The sequence below is a fragment of the Malurus melanocephalus genome, unplaced genomic scaffold (genome assembly GCF_030028575.1).
Source record: "Malurus melanocephalus ecotype Western Australia unplaced genomic scaffold, MMel_1.1 scaffold_255, whole genome shotgun sequence".
Lineage (NCBI taxonomy): Eukaryota > Metazoa > Chordata > Aves > Passeriformes > Maluridae > Malurus > Malurus melanocephalus.
Genome location: NW_026623487.1, coordinates 908741 through 927174, shown reverse-complemented (window position 1 = coordinate 927174; position 18434 = coordinate 908741). Strand labels below are relative to the sequence as shown.

General features: G+C 38.3%; 1 protein-coding gene across 1 annotated transcript; it reads left to right on the top strand.

The window, feature by feature from the left end:
* The first annotated feature begins 986 nt into the window (after positions 1 to 986).
* Positions 987 to 18231, top strand: TENT4B (terminal nucleotidyltransferase 4B). Its single transcript, XM_057375688.1, has 11 exons — positions 987 to 1106; positions 6153 to 6199; positions 8942 to 9062; positions 9760 to 9867; positions 11826 to 11954; positions 13132 to 13345; positions 13662 to 13788; positions 13888 to 13991; positions 15601 to 15788; positions 16363 to 16527; positions 17825 to 18231. Exons 1-11 carry the CDS (start codon positions 1017 to 1019, stop codon positions 18002 to 18004), a joined length of 1473 nt encoding a protein of 490 aa, XP_057231671.1. The 5' UTR covers positions 987 to 1016; the 3' UTR covers positions 18005 to 18231.
* Positions 18232 to 18434: the final 203 nt, after the last annotated feature.

Sequence of the window (18434 nt, the reverse complement as noted above, 5' to 3'; positions counted from 1 at the left end):
ATTGGATTCCCCATCTTAGCTAAGGGTTTTGTTTTAATAAATTGCTCTCTTCTGGTGGTCCCTCAGAGCTTTAATGAAAGATGCAGTTGTACTTGGTAACTAGAAGCAATACRTTTTAAAAAGATAACTAGCTATTACTATAATGGTCATTGCAGGAAACAAATGAAATTAATTTAGTTACTCTGTGGCTGGAATTACATTATTAGTCAAGTTGATGATGTGTTTATGATACTACAGAAGCACAGAAATTTGTAGCACTGTATGAAGACATTTTTATTTCAGCTCCCATCATAGGCAAGCTAAACATAACTTACTGACGATGAGAAACACATGTAATATGGTAAATTATAAATGGGTTAATTGTCTGTCAGTCACTCATTCTTCTGAGCAACTGCTGCTGCCTGTGTGCTACTTATTTTCTGGGGTTATGGGGGGAGAGTACATTTTTAATKGATGTGACTTCTATAAGCAGTAAAAGAAGCAGTTTTTCTAGCTCTACTACTGGCACAATTACTGTCAACTTTTGCAAGCGTGGTGCTGAATACAGACTGCTGCCTGAAACTCCCTGCCTGGTGCCAAGGGGCTGACTAGGAAGTGTTGGCTAAAAACCTCCTGTTTAAATTTTTGTGAAGTGTGTACTCAGAGCTACAGCTGCATTCGTAGTTGGAGACTGAGCCATTTCTGTGTTAAACGCTGGCAATAAAATAGAGTATGACTTTCAGTGTGAATTGAAGGCACTTGGATTTAGGTTTGCTTCCATGCTTTCAGCACATGAAGTGCARTATTGACCTGTTGGCATAAGAAGCTAATGTGGAATTAAACATTGCAAAGTTTTGTGAATGTGGATTTTTTTTTTTTAATTGCCCCTTAACAGAATTGGGAACTAGAAGCTCAGAAAGCACTTTTTGATTAGAACAGTYGATATTTCATTTTCATTTGGGTTTTTTCCTAACTTTTTGTTCTTTTTTTCTTTCTTTCGTAGTCTTCATGAAGAAATCATTGACTTTTATAAGTATATGTCTCCCAGACCTGAAGAAGAGAGAATGCGCATGGAAGTGGTGACCAGAATAGAAAATGTCATCAAAGAGCTCTGGCCAAATGCAGATGTGAGTAGGACACTGTTTTATTTCTTAATATGTAAAAGCAATATTTTATGAAATATTGACTATTGCAAATGTTGTTTATTTTTCCACGTTAAACATGAAAAGACATCTGGTGAAATGAGGGAGGTGATCTTTCTGTCTCAAATAATAGAGGTTAACATTTTCTATCACACATAGGACCAAAGTTAGTCCTGCTGTAGTCAAAGAAAAGCCATATGGTGTGGCAATGTTCAGTATCATGAATATTTRTTYGAAAACATGAATAGGAACATATCTGACATGCATGCATGTATTGTGTTAAAAAAATCTTCTGAAACTCCTATCTTTAGTAGTAGAGCTTTTAGTCCAAAGACRAAAAGAAGTGGTCTTGAATGAGTCTGTTTAAGGTGGTCTATACCAGCAGTCACATTACATGCACCATGGTATTTTTAATGGACAGTTAAACTAAACTGACATACTTTACAAACTGAAAAGAAAGCAGGAGTCTCTGTCTCTGAAGAAACAAGTCTGTAGATCTGTGTACTGAGCTTAAAATCTGTAATGCCTCTTTCCACTGAGGATGGGTTTTTGTTACTATTACTCATTCAAAACAAGAGTTTCTCCTATGCAGAGCTGTGCATTTTTTGATAAAGGTTGGATTAAAGAGAAGACAGARAAGTTCTTTAATGAGTCAATATGGTTTTATGGGGACACAGTTGGGTTTCTGGCATAATTGAATCTAGTTTAATTGTATTCCTCTACTAATACGGTGTTCATTTGCAGAATGTAAATTTCAGCTGTAGTCATCTATTTGTAGGTAACAGTRGCTGAAAATAAGGGCTTGTTAGCCAGAATAGCAAACCAGATTCAGACAGCAGAATCTCTAGTATAAGGAATGCTCTTTGATCCTGCCGCAGTAAAAGATGGTGTTTTTGACATGAGTGACTTAAATCCACTGTTCATTTCAAATTTTCTTAACCAGTTTTTTTGGAATGTGTTTTTAGAAATTGGCAGAATATGACAGAATGTGAGTTCTGTATAAGCTCTGTGTRTGTAGTGTGTGGGTTTGTGTGTAAAATATACTCCCATTTTCCAAGTGGTTATTGTTATTGGTGATGTATCAGTGAGCCTGGTATGGAAGGAGCACTCCACTCTTTGCACAGCTGGAGGGAGGTGGTTGAGTCATTACTCCATGTATTTGGCAATTTTCGCTTTGAGCAAACCCAGTAACMTTTCCATGGGAGCTGTGTAAGAGAGCAGCCTGTGTCACAGGTGTTGTACAGCTCTCTCTAACCAGTGAAACAGTCAGTGGACCCCAATCAAGAGCAGAGTAGTGGTCAGACAGGCAGTAGTGTAGGGAACAGTGCATGCTGTGATACACCCTTCCAGTGCTGTGACAGAGAGGATTTCACCAAAACCACTGATTGCTCCAGCCTAGAGATGTTGCTGTTTCCTAGGCAAGTTTGTGTGCTGCAGACTGAACTAGTCTAATGGGGTGAATGGGTTTATTACCTAAAGATCTCTGTTACCACTAGCACTTCGAATGGGGCAGAGAACATATTGCTGCCAGAGATACGCTATAGTATCTCTGGAAGCAAAAGTCTATTAAAAATAATCTTTTACATACATATATATGTGTGTGTGTGCATACATATATAGGTTTATGGTCTTGAKAAAATAGTCTTTCTTTAAGCTGCTGGAAGTTTTTTGTAGCCACAATGTATTTAAGAAGGGGAAGCAAATTACAAGGCCAAACCACAAGAGACAGCTGACCGCTGGGCTTTGCTRTAACGTGACCAAGAGGAAGCACACACTGTGTAGTTGAAAAACTGAAGTTCACTTTGCAATTAGTGCCAGTTAAAACTGCCAGGACAGTCTTTCTCTGCTGTGCTTCAAAATGTTAAAGAGCGAGAGCGTGCCAGTTTCTTTTTCTCAAGTCAGTAACTGTTCTTCAAAGCCCGAGTGCATTTTGTCTGCAGTTGTTACGTCGAGGAAGTATTCTCCTTTTGTATGTCCTTCCGTTTTCTGGAGGCTAAAAGGGAACTGGATGGTGACAACAGCATTACTGTGATGTTATTTTTCTAAAAYTTACTTTGCCAAATCAGCTTGGGAACTGAACTGCTGAACTCAACTGTGTTCAACTTGGACAGTCTCTTGTTGTGATTTTTCAGTCCTTTGAGTTAATCACTAACCTTTTGAAAATCTGTGTTGGTTTAGCCACTTCTAAGATTCAAGTTTTGAGTATATRCTCTGAGAAGGTGGAGTGTTATCTGGTCCAATGTCCTCTGCTCTAGCTGTRGTGTAAAGTGATGAGTTAATGTTTAAGCTGTTCGAGTTGTAAATACAGCCAAACCAGCTAAAATAAACTTGGTAGTTAAACATACACATTTAGTTTGTAGTTTCTCACTAAACACATAGGTAAGACATAAAAAATATATAAATATATAAAAAATCAGGTACCAAGGAAAGGAAAATCAGTCTTTATGAATCTAAATGTACAGAGAACGTACATGTGGAATGTGCCTGAGCACGTCCTTTTTCCCCTCCCCTGTTCYACTTAGGAAAAGGCTGAAAAAGCAGATGGAGGGGGGTAAAACTAGGTATCCTAAACTGTTACTTTATTTATAGAAGTTAGCAATTGTGTCATTTGCTCTCTTACTCAAGGGAATGTGCTTAGAAGGAAACATTCCTAGTAAGTGAGAACTGTTCTTGGCATCAGCAAGGCTCTGACCATAAGAAACACTTTAATTACGCTGAAACCAAACAACCCAAAACATTTAAATGAAAACATTTTAAGACAAAGATTTTTGACCAGTTCAATGTGAAAATTTGGCTATTAAACAAATAAGTACTTACACAGTGGAATTTAGGATACATTTGTCATAATGTCCTCAGCTTTGTATCCATGTGACCTCATAGATCTGAAAAAAGGGAATGTTGCACACTTCACACACTTCAGTTATGAAAATGCTATTATTGCGATGAAAGTAGAAAGATTGACTCTATTTAGTTCAACAAATTTCAGAAAATTCTACTGAAATATGTAGAAGAAAGGAAAATTAAATTGTCAMTGGATAACTTTTTTTTGTTTTGATGGAGGAATTTTGGTACCAAAACTTTTTAAGCTTTTGTGGGTTTCCAAGTTCTGTTGTGCTTAGTGAGCATCTAGTTGGACACATACTRTAATTTAAGCTCCTTGAGGAACTTTGGAATTTAATATGAACAATTTCACAGAAATGTGGGATAAACAGTAACAATAACAGAGGAGTAGGAATCATTGCAGTGCTGTGAAGACTTAAGTTATCTTATGAGTGCAAATACAGACCTCTGTCCACAAACAATAAAAACATGATTGGCAGTGTTGGCACACCCCAAAAACTGAAGCTGACAACTCAAGCCATAATAGTGACCTGTGTTTGGGATGCGTTAAATACATACACAACTGCACAACTTCAGCAGTTTAAATTCCAAATTGATAATAAACCAATTTGTGTTCTGGTTTCCCCAATCCTCCTCTTCTGTCTTTCCAGTTTTWATGGGAGAGGGGTTGAAGTGTTGGTGTGGATTTCTTCTATAATAGTTCAGTGTTTCTCATTCTYCAAATTATTGTACAGGAGCAGATGTTGTCTCATTCCTTCTGGTAAAGGTCATATATGTTGTTTCAGTAAGTTTATGAATACTTTCAGGGTTGTTTATTCAGTAAAGGCTCTCTTTRCTGTTCAGCTGAACACACCATTTTGTTTGATATTGTGAAAGCAGTTTTTTTTCCAAACCCATCAGTGGTTGTTTTATTGTGCAAAAGCACTTTCCTGGTGTTTTTGGTGTCCAGATTAATCCTGGTTTGACTGAACCCAGTTTCATAGAGAGTACTTTCATTGCTATCCTGGATTAAAAATTATTATTATTATTACATTCTTTTMATTCACATAATCTGTGATGCCTTTATGCTTTTGCACAATATTGATAATCATTGTGTCACCTCTCACAGTCTGCCAGTTTGAGAAGCTACAAACTTTCAACATTAAATTGTGAACTTTTTATTTGGCGTGGGGTKAGAGGCTAAGAAGCGTGAAGAGTGAAGAGATAAAAAATAAGAAGCAGCACTTAAACTGCTTCTTCAGTTTACTAAAGTATTAAGGCACTTGCAAAATATCATCTTTTCCTGTCTCCCTCTTTTTCTTATCCTGAAGGGGAAAAACATAAAAAGTGGGTCACTTGACATACAAATAKGTGGCAATCAAGCTGTGTGTGAGACTCATTAAAGCAGAATACTCAAGTCCGTATAAGGTGGCTCGRGGAAACACATCAGAAGAGTGGTTGAAAATTAGCCCAAATGTGTAGATATTTTTCCTTTGAAGTCTCACCAACCTGCCTTTGAGACTCAGCACATGAGTCTGACCTCCCTGCAAGGCTTGGCTAAGTAATGAGAGCAAGTTTTGGACAGCTTACAGTGCAAACCTGATGATTTACACCTCCAGTGCTAGTAAAAATCCAGCATAATAAAGTAATTCTGTGGGATGCGAAGCTTTATGAAACTTTTTTGTTTGTTGTTTAAGCAGAAATAGACAGTGTTGTGATACTTGCTTTGTAATTCAGAAAAAAATGGGTCATGATAGAATTGATTTTTTTGAAGTATGCAAAGCAATGGAAATACATTAAACTTCAAAAATGCTTAAAAATTGAAGGGTGTACTTTGAGCTGTGAAAACAAAAACCAGATTGAACTGATACTGTTTTTCTTAAATGTTCTGTCATTGTCAAGCATTTCAGAATCTTGGGGTTTTTGATACATTTGATCATGGGAACAATTTTTACATTGCAAAGCAGTTTTTTTTTAACAGAAAAGTCAAAGTTGTTCATGTTTTRTGTGTAAAAACAATGAGGATCAGCTGTTCATAGTACACTGAAGGATGTGTATGCTTCAACAGAAGTGTTGGGTGCCTGTTAGCAATACCAAAATCTACCAATGGAGGGTAGCAATAGCCAGCTTTTACAAGCASCTTAATAGAACTTCTTTGTCTTCTGAAGCCTGAAAATTTGTTTTCATATATATCCTTTTCTTATGTTTCAGGTGCAGATATTTGGAAGTTTTAAAACTGGTTTATATTTGCCTACAAGGTTAGTAATTTTTCAGTGTAAATTCCACACAATGGAAAAGTAACTTGTTGGGCCTGTAACCCTGGGGTWATTTATCTGCTTTCTGAGGATCTGTGTTACTTGTGTCAATATTGTTATTCTAAGAAATTGTTGAGCTATTGGTTCTCTACAAAGTGTACAGAAATACAGTAAATAAGACTGCTGACTGTAACACAGGGCTATATAGATTTTGCATGTATCAGTAAAAGGATTTGAATTACCATTGATCAAGAATTGGGATTTGGCTTCATTAAACCAAAAGAAGATGTTGGCCTTAAAAGAAAAACTAAATTTTATCTCCAAAGACAGCTAAATTGAATCCTTTAACATCGTTAATGTTAGCGCTGAAGAGAAAATGTTACATACAGAATTGGCATTTTCTTTCAGTCTTCTTTTGGGWAATCTGTAGTCAACATCTACCTTTTCCAAATTTTTTACTTGTTTTCWTAAAGAAGAGTCTTTACTCAGTGACACTGGTATCTTCTGTGTAGGAGTTCTGAGTATTTATGACAACTAAATAGAAATGGAGTGAAAGGCCTAAATGGCTGCAGGGAACAAACAGATTTAAATAGCACAAATCTGAGGATAACATTTGAACTGAGTTCTATACTTTGGGAACATTGAAGACATCTAGTACTGACTGCAGGTGATGAATATCCTCGTCATCATTCCATCTYTCTCTGTAAAAGAAAGTACCTAAAGCAGCTTTAGTGCTTGTTTTAGTTTTAGGACTTGTAAGGAAGTTGAATTTCTCAGTTTCTGCTTGTAAAGCCTGAAGCAAGGTGTACAAATACTCATTATTTTCACCTTTGGCCTCATTCCTGGCCTTTTTTCCCATTTATTTGAAATATACTTAATTAAATTTGATTTGATGCTGGTAATGGTATAGAGTYATTCCTAGCCACTTGATGGATGCTTTGCTATATTTGCTTGATTATTTTGTAACAGATGTAAGAAAACACTTTTCTGTTGTCATATTGTCATTTCTTGAGTATTTGTGTCAGGTTTTGGTGGAGAACAAATGCAGATACTTCAAATACAGTACATAAATCCACAAAAAAAACCCTTGCTGTGCTTGCCAGCATTTCAAAATAATCATCAGTTGTGTGTTGGTCATTAATTCACTGTTGCCTTCTATCAAAGCTCCCCTTTGCCCTAGTTTTTTCCAATCAGCCAATAACTTTATAGTTTGTTTAGATTTCAGTCTCTGGGATTCAGAAAGACCTGAAGAATGTTTTTAATGCTATGTCTTTTTGTTAGGATTTGCTTTATATCCATTTACTTAAGCTGCTGTCAAAGGTTTGGGCACACAGTTGTTCTGCTGCTGGATCTCTGTGTCCCTTTGCAGACAGTGTCTGCACTCAAGGTGGCAACAGAGCTGCTTTTTCTCTGATGCAAGGTGTGCATCAGAAAAATGTCTCCTGTTTTTAACTGTCAGCAGTGGGTTTAACACTAATTTAGTTTAGAAATGTCCAGCAGCATTTCCTGCCCTCCAAGCCAGTTTGGAACAGTTTTCTGAAAGCAGCCAAGTGCTGCCTGTCCTTGTCAGCCCAATGGTCTGTGGCTCAACTGCTGCTGCTTGGCAGGAGACAGCTCAAACATCCAAGGCAGATGTTTCTTTGGGATTGTTAAAGCAGTGGTGTTTGTYCACCAGCACACCTGTAGAATCTGTWGCAGGGGGAAATATTTCTCAGCTTTTTTGTGTTTTCTGTTACACAGTTTTCTGTATCACTGGAGCATCCTGCTAGCAAACTCTAGGGTTCCRTGCTCACCTCCTTTGTGTTTCTGGCCAAGCAAGGAAATCAGAGGACTTGGGGAGCAAAGCAGCTCAGGATCTCACAGTACCCCTCTCTGGCTTCAGATGGAACACCAGACACTTTTTCAGTTGGAGTTCAGGGATTGAATCAGGTTGGTCAGCACCCTGTGTAGTGAAATGATTGTGTGTATGCATAAGGAAGAAGTCTAGTGGGATGGAGATATTTCTTCAAGGAGCTGAGTTAATGAATGAATTAATTAAGTGGCTTGATCTTATTTAATGGCTTGTTGCTTCCTGAAGTCAAAGTTGCCATGTTTTCTTCTCCCTTTCCTTGCTCCCAGTTCTGGCACTGTGGGCCAGCAGCTTACCACGTGCCCACTGGTTCATTGATTGTCCGGAAAACCAGTTTTGAGATATAAAGAGGCAGGAAATTACCCCAGAATGTTTTGGKGGTTCTTTAAAAGGGAAATGAAGAAGGTTTCTGCCAGACCCATGAATAGGTGGAACTGATTTGCTGTGGATTAGGGCAAACACCAGATCTGGAGCAAAGGAGGAGACAGGGTCATGTRTCTGGGAGCAGAGGATGGGAAACAGGACTTTTCCTTTTGGTGTCAGGCTGTTAAATCGACATTCCTGATCGATACAGCCCAAAGGTGGTGATTCACAAGTTAATTTCTTGCTCTGAATCACTGGAGAAGCTGATCCCTCTCTGCTYACAGTGTGGCCTGAGGAGACTAATCTTAGGCTTTGCAGCCTAATTGTGTTTATCTGTCCCCTCCCCTAGGTAACCTGAAAYGTTCTGTGTTTCCCCAAGTGTAAGAGTTCATCTCCAGCCATTTCCTTGGAAAAATCAGAATGAATTCTTTGGTTAAACTATGTTGTGTCAGCTTTATTCTATTTATAGATGTCACTTGTTTGTATTTGAAGTGTATTGGTCTTTTAATTTGAATATTTTTTTTCTATTTCAGTGATATTGATTTAGTAGTGTTTGGAAAATGGGAGACATTACCTCTTTGGACCCTGGAAGAAGCTCTTAGAAAGCACAATGTAGCAGATGAAAACTCAGTAAAGGTTTTAGATAAAGCAACTGTAAGTTTGGGGGAAGAGGGTATTTCCTTGTTCTAAGCTRAATTTCTAATCAAAGAATGATGTTGGTTGAAAGAATGAATTTGCATAAGCAGAAACTATTTTGTATATTAAATTTCAAATAGAACTTTTTTAKTAAGTATGGATTGTAAGAGTAGGTAAGAGTATTGGGGTTTAAACAGGTGTCTAATTCAGAGCTATTATTAGTAGAGAGTGGTAATTTGGCGACCACTCAGGTGGAGATATATCAGAGTGCCTCCATATCTTGTACTTCTTGTTTGAAGTTCGTTTTGGTGAGGAGGTGATGACCCCAGTGACATGAGTTGTGTCATTTCTGATGTCTCTGGGACCATTTCTCTGTGTTTCTCCAGTGTTTGTCTCCCTCTGGTGTCTGTGGTCCCCACCAGATCTGAGCTGCTGCACCAGCAACTGACCCAARCCAATCCAAAATAAATCACCTGCAATGTGAACACTAAGTTCAGTTCAACAGGACAGTAAATTGAAAATAGTGTTTATGAGTTAGAAAAGCAAAGTTTATGTAAACAGGTTGGCAAGAAGAGTGAGTTCATAAGTAGTAGTCCYGATTTCACTGCCTACCTCCTCTCTGTAATGAAATATTTCAGTTTTACTGGTGCATAGAAGTTACAAATGAAATCAAATGTGTCTTGGAAATCTGTATTAATATTTCTYTCTTTTGCAGGTACCTATTATTAAACTGACAGATTCCTTCACTGAAGTAAAAGTTGATATAAGCTTTAATGTACAGAATGGGGTTAAAGCAGCCCAGCTCATCAAAGATTTTATCAAGGTTAGGCAATACTGTCATAGAACTACACACTGAGTATTTGATAACTTAATTTTACTTTCTGTTTTACTTTGACTGCATCCTTACCAGATATACACTTTTTACTCTGTTATTTTTTTATTGTCTGATAATGCTGAGGGATGGTCTTAAGCTTTAGAAATATTGCCTTAAAAGGAATGAAGGTACTAAAATTGAGATTAAAATACAGAGTAGTTTTAATGGTATAATGATTAAGGGAAATACACTAATCCCTGTCTTAAGTGTTCTCCTCTTTTAACTGTAGTTTCATGAACTATGTGCTTCTGAATTTCAACATRGGAGATAGTCTTCTCATGAAAGCCTGAAGGCATTTGTGTATGTGAAAGCATAAAAAAGCTTTGGTGTGTTCCTTTGCCTGGATTACTTTGGACCCTTTGACCTTGGGTGAGGGCACAGCGAGGGCTCTGTGCCCCTGGGGATGCAGCAGGAGCTGTGTGTGGCAGCAGGGGCAGAGCTGCAGCCCCATGGCACCCCAGGACAAAGAGCAGGGCAGGTCTGGTGACAGCACTGGGGTCAGCTCACAGCCTGGCAGATGAGTATCCAGTGAGGATGCCGAGGCTGTGGTTGGGGTCAGGATTAGGGTCAGGATCAGCAGCAGGGCAGCGTGGCACGGGGAGCAGCTGAGGTGGGAAGCAGCTCCCAGCAAAGCCTCGCACAAGGTGCTTTCCCCCAGGGTGTTCCCCAGCAGCCTGAGCCAGGGCTGTGCCACACCACAGCTGCCCTTGAGCACTGAGCCTGCGGTGGCACGGGTGGCACGGGTGGCAGGGCTGCTGTGGAGGGTCCTTTGTGTCACTTGGAGGAGACTTGGTGTGCTCTTGCCAAGTGACCTCATTGGTGTTCTTGAGGCACTCTTTATAAAACACTTGCAAGGGCATTCTCTTGGGTCTCCTTTTGTCTCACATAACTTTCAATATCTAACTGAGGTGTCATATTTRGTATTAGCCTTGGAAATGCCTCTTTCTCTTCATCCAGGAAGTCTGAGGCAGCTGGAGCCTTAATTAAGGGTATGCAGTTTACTGAGAAAAATCACTTCTTTAAATTTTAGTATTTACTGGTATTCAACACTTGAGCTTGTGACTGTAAGTTCTTACTAGTTAAAAAAATTTCAGTTAAATAATTAGGGAAATAGGGCTCCCAGTACTCATGGTAAGGCTCACACAGAGAAATTCTTAGCAAAATTCTTCTTTCCCTTTAATCATTTTGCAATCCCGGACATCGTGACCCGTATCTCATCTGTGACACTAAGGAACTTTTTGGCTCAGTGTTGATAAAAGCAGTGATATTAYTGAACCTCTTTTGCCCCTCCCCTGTGGGGGTGTACAGAGTGCAGGCATAGCCCAGCCTCCCCTGCTGTCCCAAAGGTCCCTGTTCTTGGCACCTYTTAAGGGAATCCATGCAGATAAACCCATTAAAGGACCAGTCACCCAAAGGTAAGTGTTTGACTCCTTTGGAAATGTTACCTGGGTATAGTAATTTTGAAGGGCTTTCTTTAACTCTGGGCATCCCAAGTACTTGCAGGACAGAAATCTCAGTGCACTTTGAGCTACCCCTCAGCTGTAGCAAGATGGTTTTGTTCCAGATGTTGATATCTCCATAGTTCCTTTGCTTTACTTCCTTTGCTGTACTTTTCACTTGTATGAGAAAAGCAAGTGTGTATATATAGATTCTAACCAAATACTTCAGATTTTATGATGTAATGCCTTTTTTCTATTGTTAATGTCTGCCACCAGAGTCGAACAGGTAAAATAACTGTGTTGATCACAGGCAGGGCACTTGGCTTCTCCACTGTTCCTAAAAATAATGCATTAAAATTATCCTTAGCTTAAAGACTGAATATGAAGTGGATAGTTTCAATATGCTCTCTCAGCATCCACTGGATGTGTGCATCACAGTATTGTAACAGCTTTGTTTTTCTCTTTCAGAAATATCCTGTGTTACCCTTTCTAGTTTTAGTATTGAAACAGTTCCTGTTGCAGAGGGACCTTAATGAAGTATTTACAGGTGGAATTGGTTCTTATAGTCTCTTTTTAATGGCTGTCAGTTTCCTTCAGGTAAGCTCAGTGAATCTATCCAAGCATTGGTACATAAGGACATCACCTTAAGAAGGAGTTTGATCAACCCTTAAATTTAATCATTTTTGATTAAATCATCATGTTTGTGTGTTTGCGCCCACTTTTCATTTAAAATGAGATACATCCCACCTGTCTTCTGTTCTTTCTCTGGTGCTGATACTCTTGGTATAAAAGATGTTTGGAACATCTGTTGGTGTGCCGGTGCCAGGCACTGATACTGATGATATTGATACRCATGATATGACATGTCATTCATGATAAAACAACTTGAATATTGTGTAAYTTACTTGGAACGAGCTCTGTAAAGTTGGTGTTAGCTGCAGCTGTCCTTTATAACACTTGATCTCCAGGTCATACACTGTGTTTGTGCTTTAATGAATGCAGTGGAATTTTAGTTGTCTGAGTTTCTAAGCTGATATCAAAGAAACGTGTTTTACGGTTTTCTCTTAAATCTATTAGAACAAACTGCATGACCTAAATCTAAACTGTTGTGCCTGGGGGAGAAAAATACTGGACAAATACGAAGTAGCTGATTTCTGGCTGTGTGAATTAATTCTGAACTAAATGTTATATGTCTCTGCAAGTGTATGTCCATACTTTTCCAGACTCCTCCACCTGAGCCTGGAACTGGAGATCAGTGTTTGCCAAGTGCTACTGCAGTTCCCTGCTGAGCACAAAAGAATTTTAGGCAACATGCATATAATTTAAAACCAAAATCTCTCCCAACCCCATTTTGTTCAAAGTCTCTCAGGCTGCTTACCTAATATCAGAGGTGATCCCATAAATAGCTGTGCACATGAGAAGCCTGTATTTGTATCGCAGACCCAGGTTTGTGAGGTGCAAATATCTGCATTTTCATGAGAACCCTTCCATTAGTTCTGGAAATTCACTTATTAGACTAGAAGTTCAAATGCCAAAAGATTAGTGCTTGACAACCTTTTTTTTAAGAGGTAATTATTTTATARAAGTTGTCATAGCATCTTATTTTAAAGATGCAAAACCGCTTTATCTAGGGAAAATACTGTATTTAGACATACTTGCTTTGTATATTACACTTTATTTATTACTGAATTTAGACATGTTTTCTGCAAAGAAGAGAAGGCACTTTAAACTTGAAGTCTTAAAAAAATGAACTTTTTTTCTCTCTTCTTAATAGCTGCATCCMAGGGAAGATGCCTGTATGCCCAATGCCAACTATGGTGTTCTTTTAATAGAGTTTTTTGAATTATATGGACGTCACTTCAATTATCTGAAGACTGGAATCCGAATAAAGGATGGTGGATCTTACGTTGCCAAGGATGAAGTGCAGAAAAGCATGTTGGATGGCTACAGACCATCAATGCTGTACATTGAGGATCCATTGCAGCCAGGTATCCTCATAGACCAAAATGGAATAACAGCACTGTTAAATGTTCAGTAGATTCAGTACAGTTTTTTTTGTTTTTTTTTTTTTCATGTATTGTACTTTTACCCATAAAATTGCTGGTTTGGGCTTCTGTACATGTAAATATCTGTAGATCTTTTAAGCTCTTTCAAATATTTATGCTCTATGTTAATCTTGCTCTAGAAGATGTGACTGCAGTTTGGTGGGGCTTAAGGGCAATTTTTTAGTGATTACTGTCTTTAACCTGAAAGGTGATAACYACAATTTCAATCTTACTCATTTATTTATATTCTCATTTTAAGGTAATGATGTTGGGAGGAGTTCCTATGGTGCCATGCAAGTGAAGCAGGCTTTTGATTATGCCTATGTTGTTCTGAGCCATGCAGTTTCCCCAATAGCTAAATATTATCCTAACAACGAAACAGAAAGGTAAACTTTCTCTGTCTAACTCTCAGACATTCATTKCTTATATTTTTGTGTGTCTAAAAATTAATTGTGGTGATGGTTTTAATTTTTCCTGGTTTGCAGTATATTAGGGAGAATAATTAGAGTAACGCAAGAAGTGGCCACGTACAGAGACTGGATATCCAAGCAGTGGGGAATGCAAAGCAGGACAGAATCTTCGTGTAATGGTGAGTTTTGACTCAGCAGGGCTGAGAGGGGAAACTTGCTGCACATTTTAATTGTTCAGGTTTTGTTGTTGCTTTTGCTTCACATATAAGGTATCTTAATAGCAATTTCCTTTTTTCGTTGTCTTTTCATCCAGAAAAGTCAGATTAATACAACAATAAAATGGCCCCATCTTTRTTGTGTTAAAATTGATTTGGTCAGTAAGGGGGTCTGTAAAGTAAAGAGTGCTGCCTTCGAAAAGGAAACTTTGGAAAAACTTCCAATTTATATTGCCACATTGTCACTGCCTCATTTCCTTTCTCCTTCACATGTGGACAGGGTTTTAAAAAAATTACTGGGCATGCTAGTTTGAATCTGAATCTTTAACTTCTGCATTTTTGTTTTTAATTTTAAAGTCTAACTTATTGCATATTTATGGAATAAATACTTAAACCAGGATTCACTATATAAGTGAAAGAAGTCTTTTAAACAGAAGAGTCCTGAAATATCAATCATGATTCTTATATTCAACAAAGAAACACGCAAAATCTAGTCAGATGACTTGATGGCAATGTCCTTTAAAATCACCTAAAATCTGTTGCCCATCATCTGTCTTCAGCAGCCGGTTGCCATCTTCTTTTGGTGCAGGTGTATCTCCTGCCTGGACGTTTTCAAACTAAAATGAATTTTAATWTTCTCCAATTAATTTTAGAATGCTGCCTATCAGAAGTGTTCTCTTAGTGATTAATCAGGGAAGATGTTGCAATTGCCCATTCTTTTGGCTAGGTTTGTTTACTTGTTTTTAGAATTTGTGTCAGTGATTTGTCAGCTGAATGTGCTCTGTGCCATTCGTGCTGTCAGCCTGCAAGCCCTGGTGGCCCTGCTGTGCCCTGGGAATGACAGACAGCCGGTGCTCAGTCCCACGAGCTCCTGCATTTCTACACAACATGAAGATCATGTAAATCTCTAACTCCTGAGTGTCTTATTTGAGATAAAATAGCAATCAAAAGAAGAAAAATAACCCTGTATGAGGAAGTTCAGGGTGACAGTTACAGTGGTTGGCTTRTTGATTTAGTTTAGATTTAAGTTCTGATTTTTTTTTTTGAGGCAGAGCTTAGTGAGATAGGAGAGTTCTGTATCTTGAATTTTCAGTAGAGGAAATTGTACAAAGCAATGAGGCTTATTTGGWGTTCTGATCCTAGCAGCTCCAGAAGAAGAAAAACTGGAGTTGCTRAGTATTGGGCATATAGGAGTAGAATTTAAACCTGGGTATTTGAGTGCTGTTGAAGCATGGCATGAAAAAATCTACAGCAGCACATCAGAACTTTGTTACTGCCTTCTTCCACGTCTTCTGTCCCTCATTTCYAYCTCAAACCATGGGCATTSCTCTGTGKATTAATGGATCCTGTCAGGAAGCCACCACCCCTCTGGGAGGTGCTGGCCTGCAGTGCACACTCAAGGATGCACTCTGATGTGTCTGCATGGATTTGGGGTGTGGATGTGGACTGATGTTTGTGCATGTCCTGTGGGATGTAACGCATATTATGTGTCTTAGGGTGTTTATTAAAAAACCCAAAGGCCACATATTTTTGCGAGTAATGTATGGAGATGCTTCTGTTTTGTTTTCACCAGGTAATGGGGTAACCTTGATAGTAGATACTCAGCAGCTGGACAAATGCAACAATAAYCTTGCTGAAGAGAATGAAGCACTGGGAAAACCTAGAAATAAAACTTCAGAAACACTTAGTAAACATTCTTCAAATTCTTCATCAGGTCCTTTATCATCATCATCRTCTACACTGTCCAGCTCTAGTGATGTAGTAAGTACTGGAGGTTTTCTGACTTGGCTTTTTAAAATTTCTTTGGGTTGTTTTTTCTCTGATTTATATTGCCACAAAATACATTTTGGAAGCTCACAATCTTAGCCAGTTAATTCATCCAGAATCCTAACTTGCATAAGGTGTTAACTCTTATGCAATTTCTACACATATAAGTTGCATTGTGTTTTTGAAACAATACATGTAGAAAGTRAATATAGTAGATACAAAGTTCCATAGCCCTCTTTTCTCTGGGAAAGCTGTTTCAAAATCAAAAAAGGCTGATGGTCCTAAGCCATGTGCTTTAAAAAGCAAACAGGCCAAAAGCTTTGAAAAAATCTGTTTGGGAATTCTATTTTAAAAATAAAATGCAAATCTCAGAACSAGAATCACACATCAATATGTCTTTAAATCTGTTTTACTCKATAAGAATAYTGRATTGAAARAATTTTAATATCTAATRAAATAAACAAGTTTTAAGTTTTGTCCAYTGTTAGCTTTATTTTTAAAGGAAAATTCACTTTTAGAAAAACTCACTCCTAAGGAAAACTCACTAATCCTTTACATTTTCCCGAAGGATTCTGATGGAACACCTTGCAAAACCTCTAAACAGTTGAGTTCTCGTCAGTCTACCACAAACAGAGTGGGGTCACAAGAAGTGTCACTGGAATCCTCCCAGTCAAGTGGGAAAACACAAAATAGCCAAACAGCCAATACATCCAGCAACACGAACAAATCTCAGGTTTGTGCAATGTTTGAAAACTGCAACTGTGTAGATTATTTGAATATTACACATATCTGCCGTGGAAAGGTGACTTGTTCTGGAAAGGGAACGCTGTGTTTTTCACCCCCCTTTTGCCCCACTATAATGCTTTCAGCACTGATTTTATCTAAAGTCACCTGGTTCTCTTTTTAGCTTGCACAGATGAATTTGCAACCGTGGCTTTCCCAGCTTTAAAACAGATTAAATTGGTCTGACTTTGTTTTKGGACACTTAGATTTGCCAGAGGTGTACAGCTGCATTGAACCTGTTTCCTCTTTGYAAAAAGCACTTCAGTCCAGTTTGGATTGCAAAATTTGAGAAATGCAGCTTGCCTACAATCAGTCAGTGAAAAGCCGTTTGTAAAAATGTATATTTCAAACTCTGACTGGCTGCTCCTGTAGCTGTGTTGATTATTGTTGCTCTTCCACTAAGGGAGGTGAAGATTCTTTGCTGATACATCACATTCCCCCTCATTTTCCCCTCCAGACAAATATCCTTATGAGGACACCTATCAGAACTAATGCATTTAGGAGATATCTCACACTGAGGAATGCTTCTATAGTAGCTCAATGTTCTGGAAATATTATATGCCTCCATATGCAATATACTCTTAGTATATGCAGTTAAAATTTTTATACTTTTTTGTCTGGGGGTCTTACATCAGCTAGTCGGGGGGTCGCCGGGGGAAACAGGAGACACTTTTTCAGAATTTAGAACTTGTGTGTTTGAAACATAGTCCAGAATCTTCTGGAATATTATTACTGAAAATAATTCTGAAGACGTGCCTCGTGTTTATTGATGATCTGTCTCTATCTTCTAACAAGACAGTTCACACACTAGGCCTTGGACATGTGTTTGTTATTGGGCAGAACTAATTCCAGGTTGGAATGTGCATGTGCACTAAATGACATACCCTACATCTCTGAAAAGTGATGTAAGTGATATAAAATTAGTTCTGGATGAAATTTGAGCAATCTTCCTCTGTTGTCTTGCATTATGAATGCTTCTTAAAACACCTTTATCCTTTCCAAAATTCCAAGTGCTCTGCTCTTCTCTCTGGACCTGCTCTGGGGCTAGAGGYGAGCATTTGTTTGCAGCCACCAAATTGGCAGATTGGCAGTGCTGTGCTGTCATCAGAGCACTGCCAATGACTGGGCTTCTTCTGCCACAGCACRTGTTCCAAGTGTACTTTTTCCTGATTATCCAGGAGCAGGAATGTGATTGCCATGCTTTATTCCCATGAGCACAGACTGACCATGTTCTCTTTTTTTCACAGCATGGATCCGCACGGTTATTTCGCTCTTCTAACAAAGGCTTCCAAGGTCCAACAAACTCAAGCCACGGTACCTCAGTCACAAACAAACAACACCAAGGCAGCAAATCACACCATCAGTTTTTCCACGGCAAAAAGAGGAAACACAAGAGGGATGCAGCCCTGTCAGACCTTTGTAGATAGTTGCCTACTTTATGACTGTTCTTCTGTGTGCAATGATCTCATGCTACAGGATAGTTTGATAGTGACTCCTTGGATCTCTTCTGGAGCTTCAGACTGTTCAGACATAGATTAGCAACTGCATTTTTTTTTCCCAGCTCGCCACGGAACGGAACATGAAGATTGATCACTGCAAAAAACTGAAAAAATACCCAAAAAAAAAAAAAAAAAAAAAAAAAAAAAAAAAAAAAATGAAAAAATACCCAAAAAAAAAAGAAAAAAAAAGGAAAAAAAAAGGAAAAAAAAATTTTTTAAAAAGAGGAAAAAGGCTGCTCATTTGATAAGTCATATGCTACAACAGGGTCATTTAGGATATAAAAGCTTGAATGTAAAATAAATGTATTTCCCATCAGCTCATGCTGACCTGTAGAGATAGTACTCAGTGTGTCTAGGG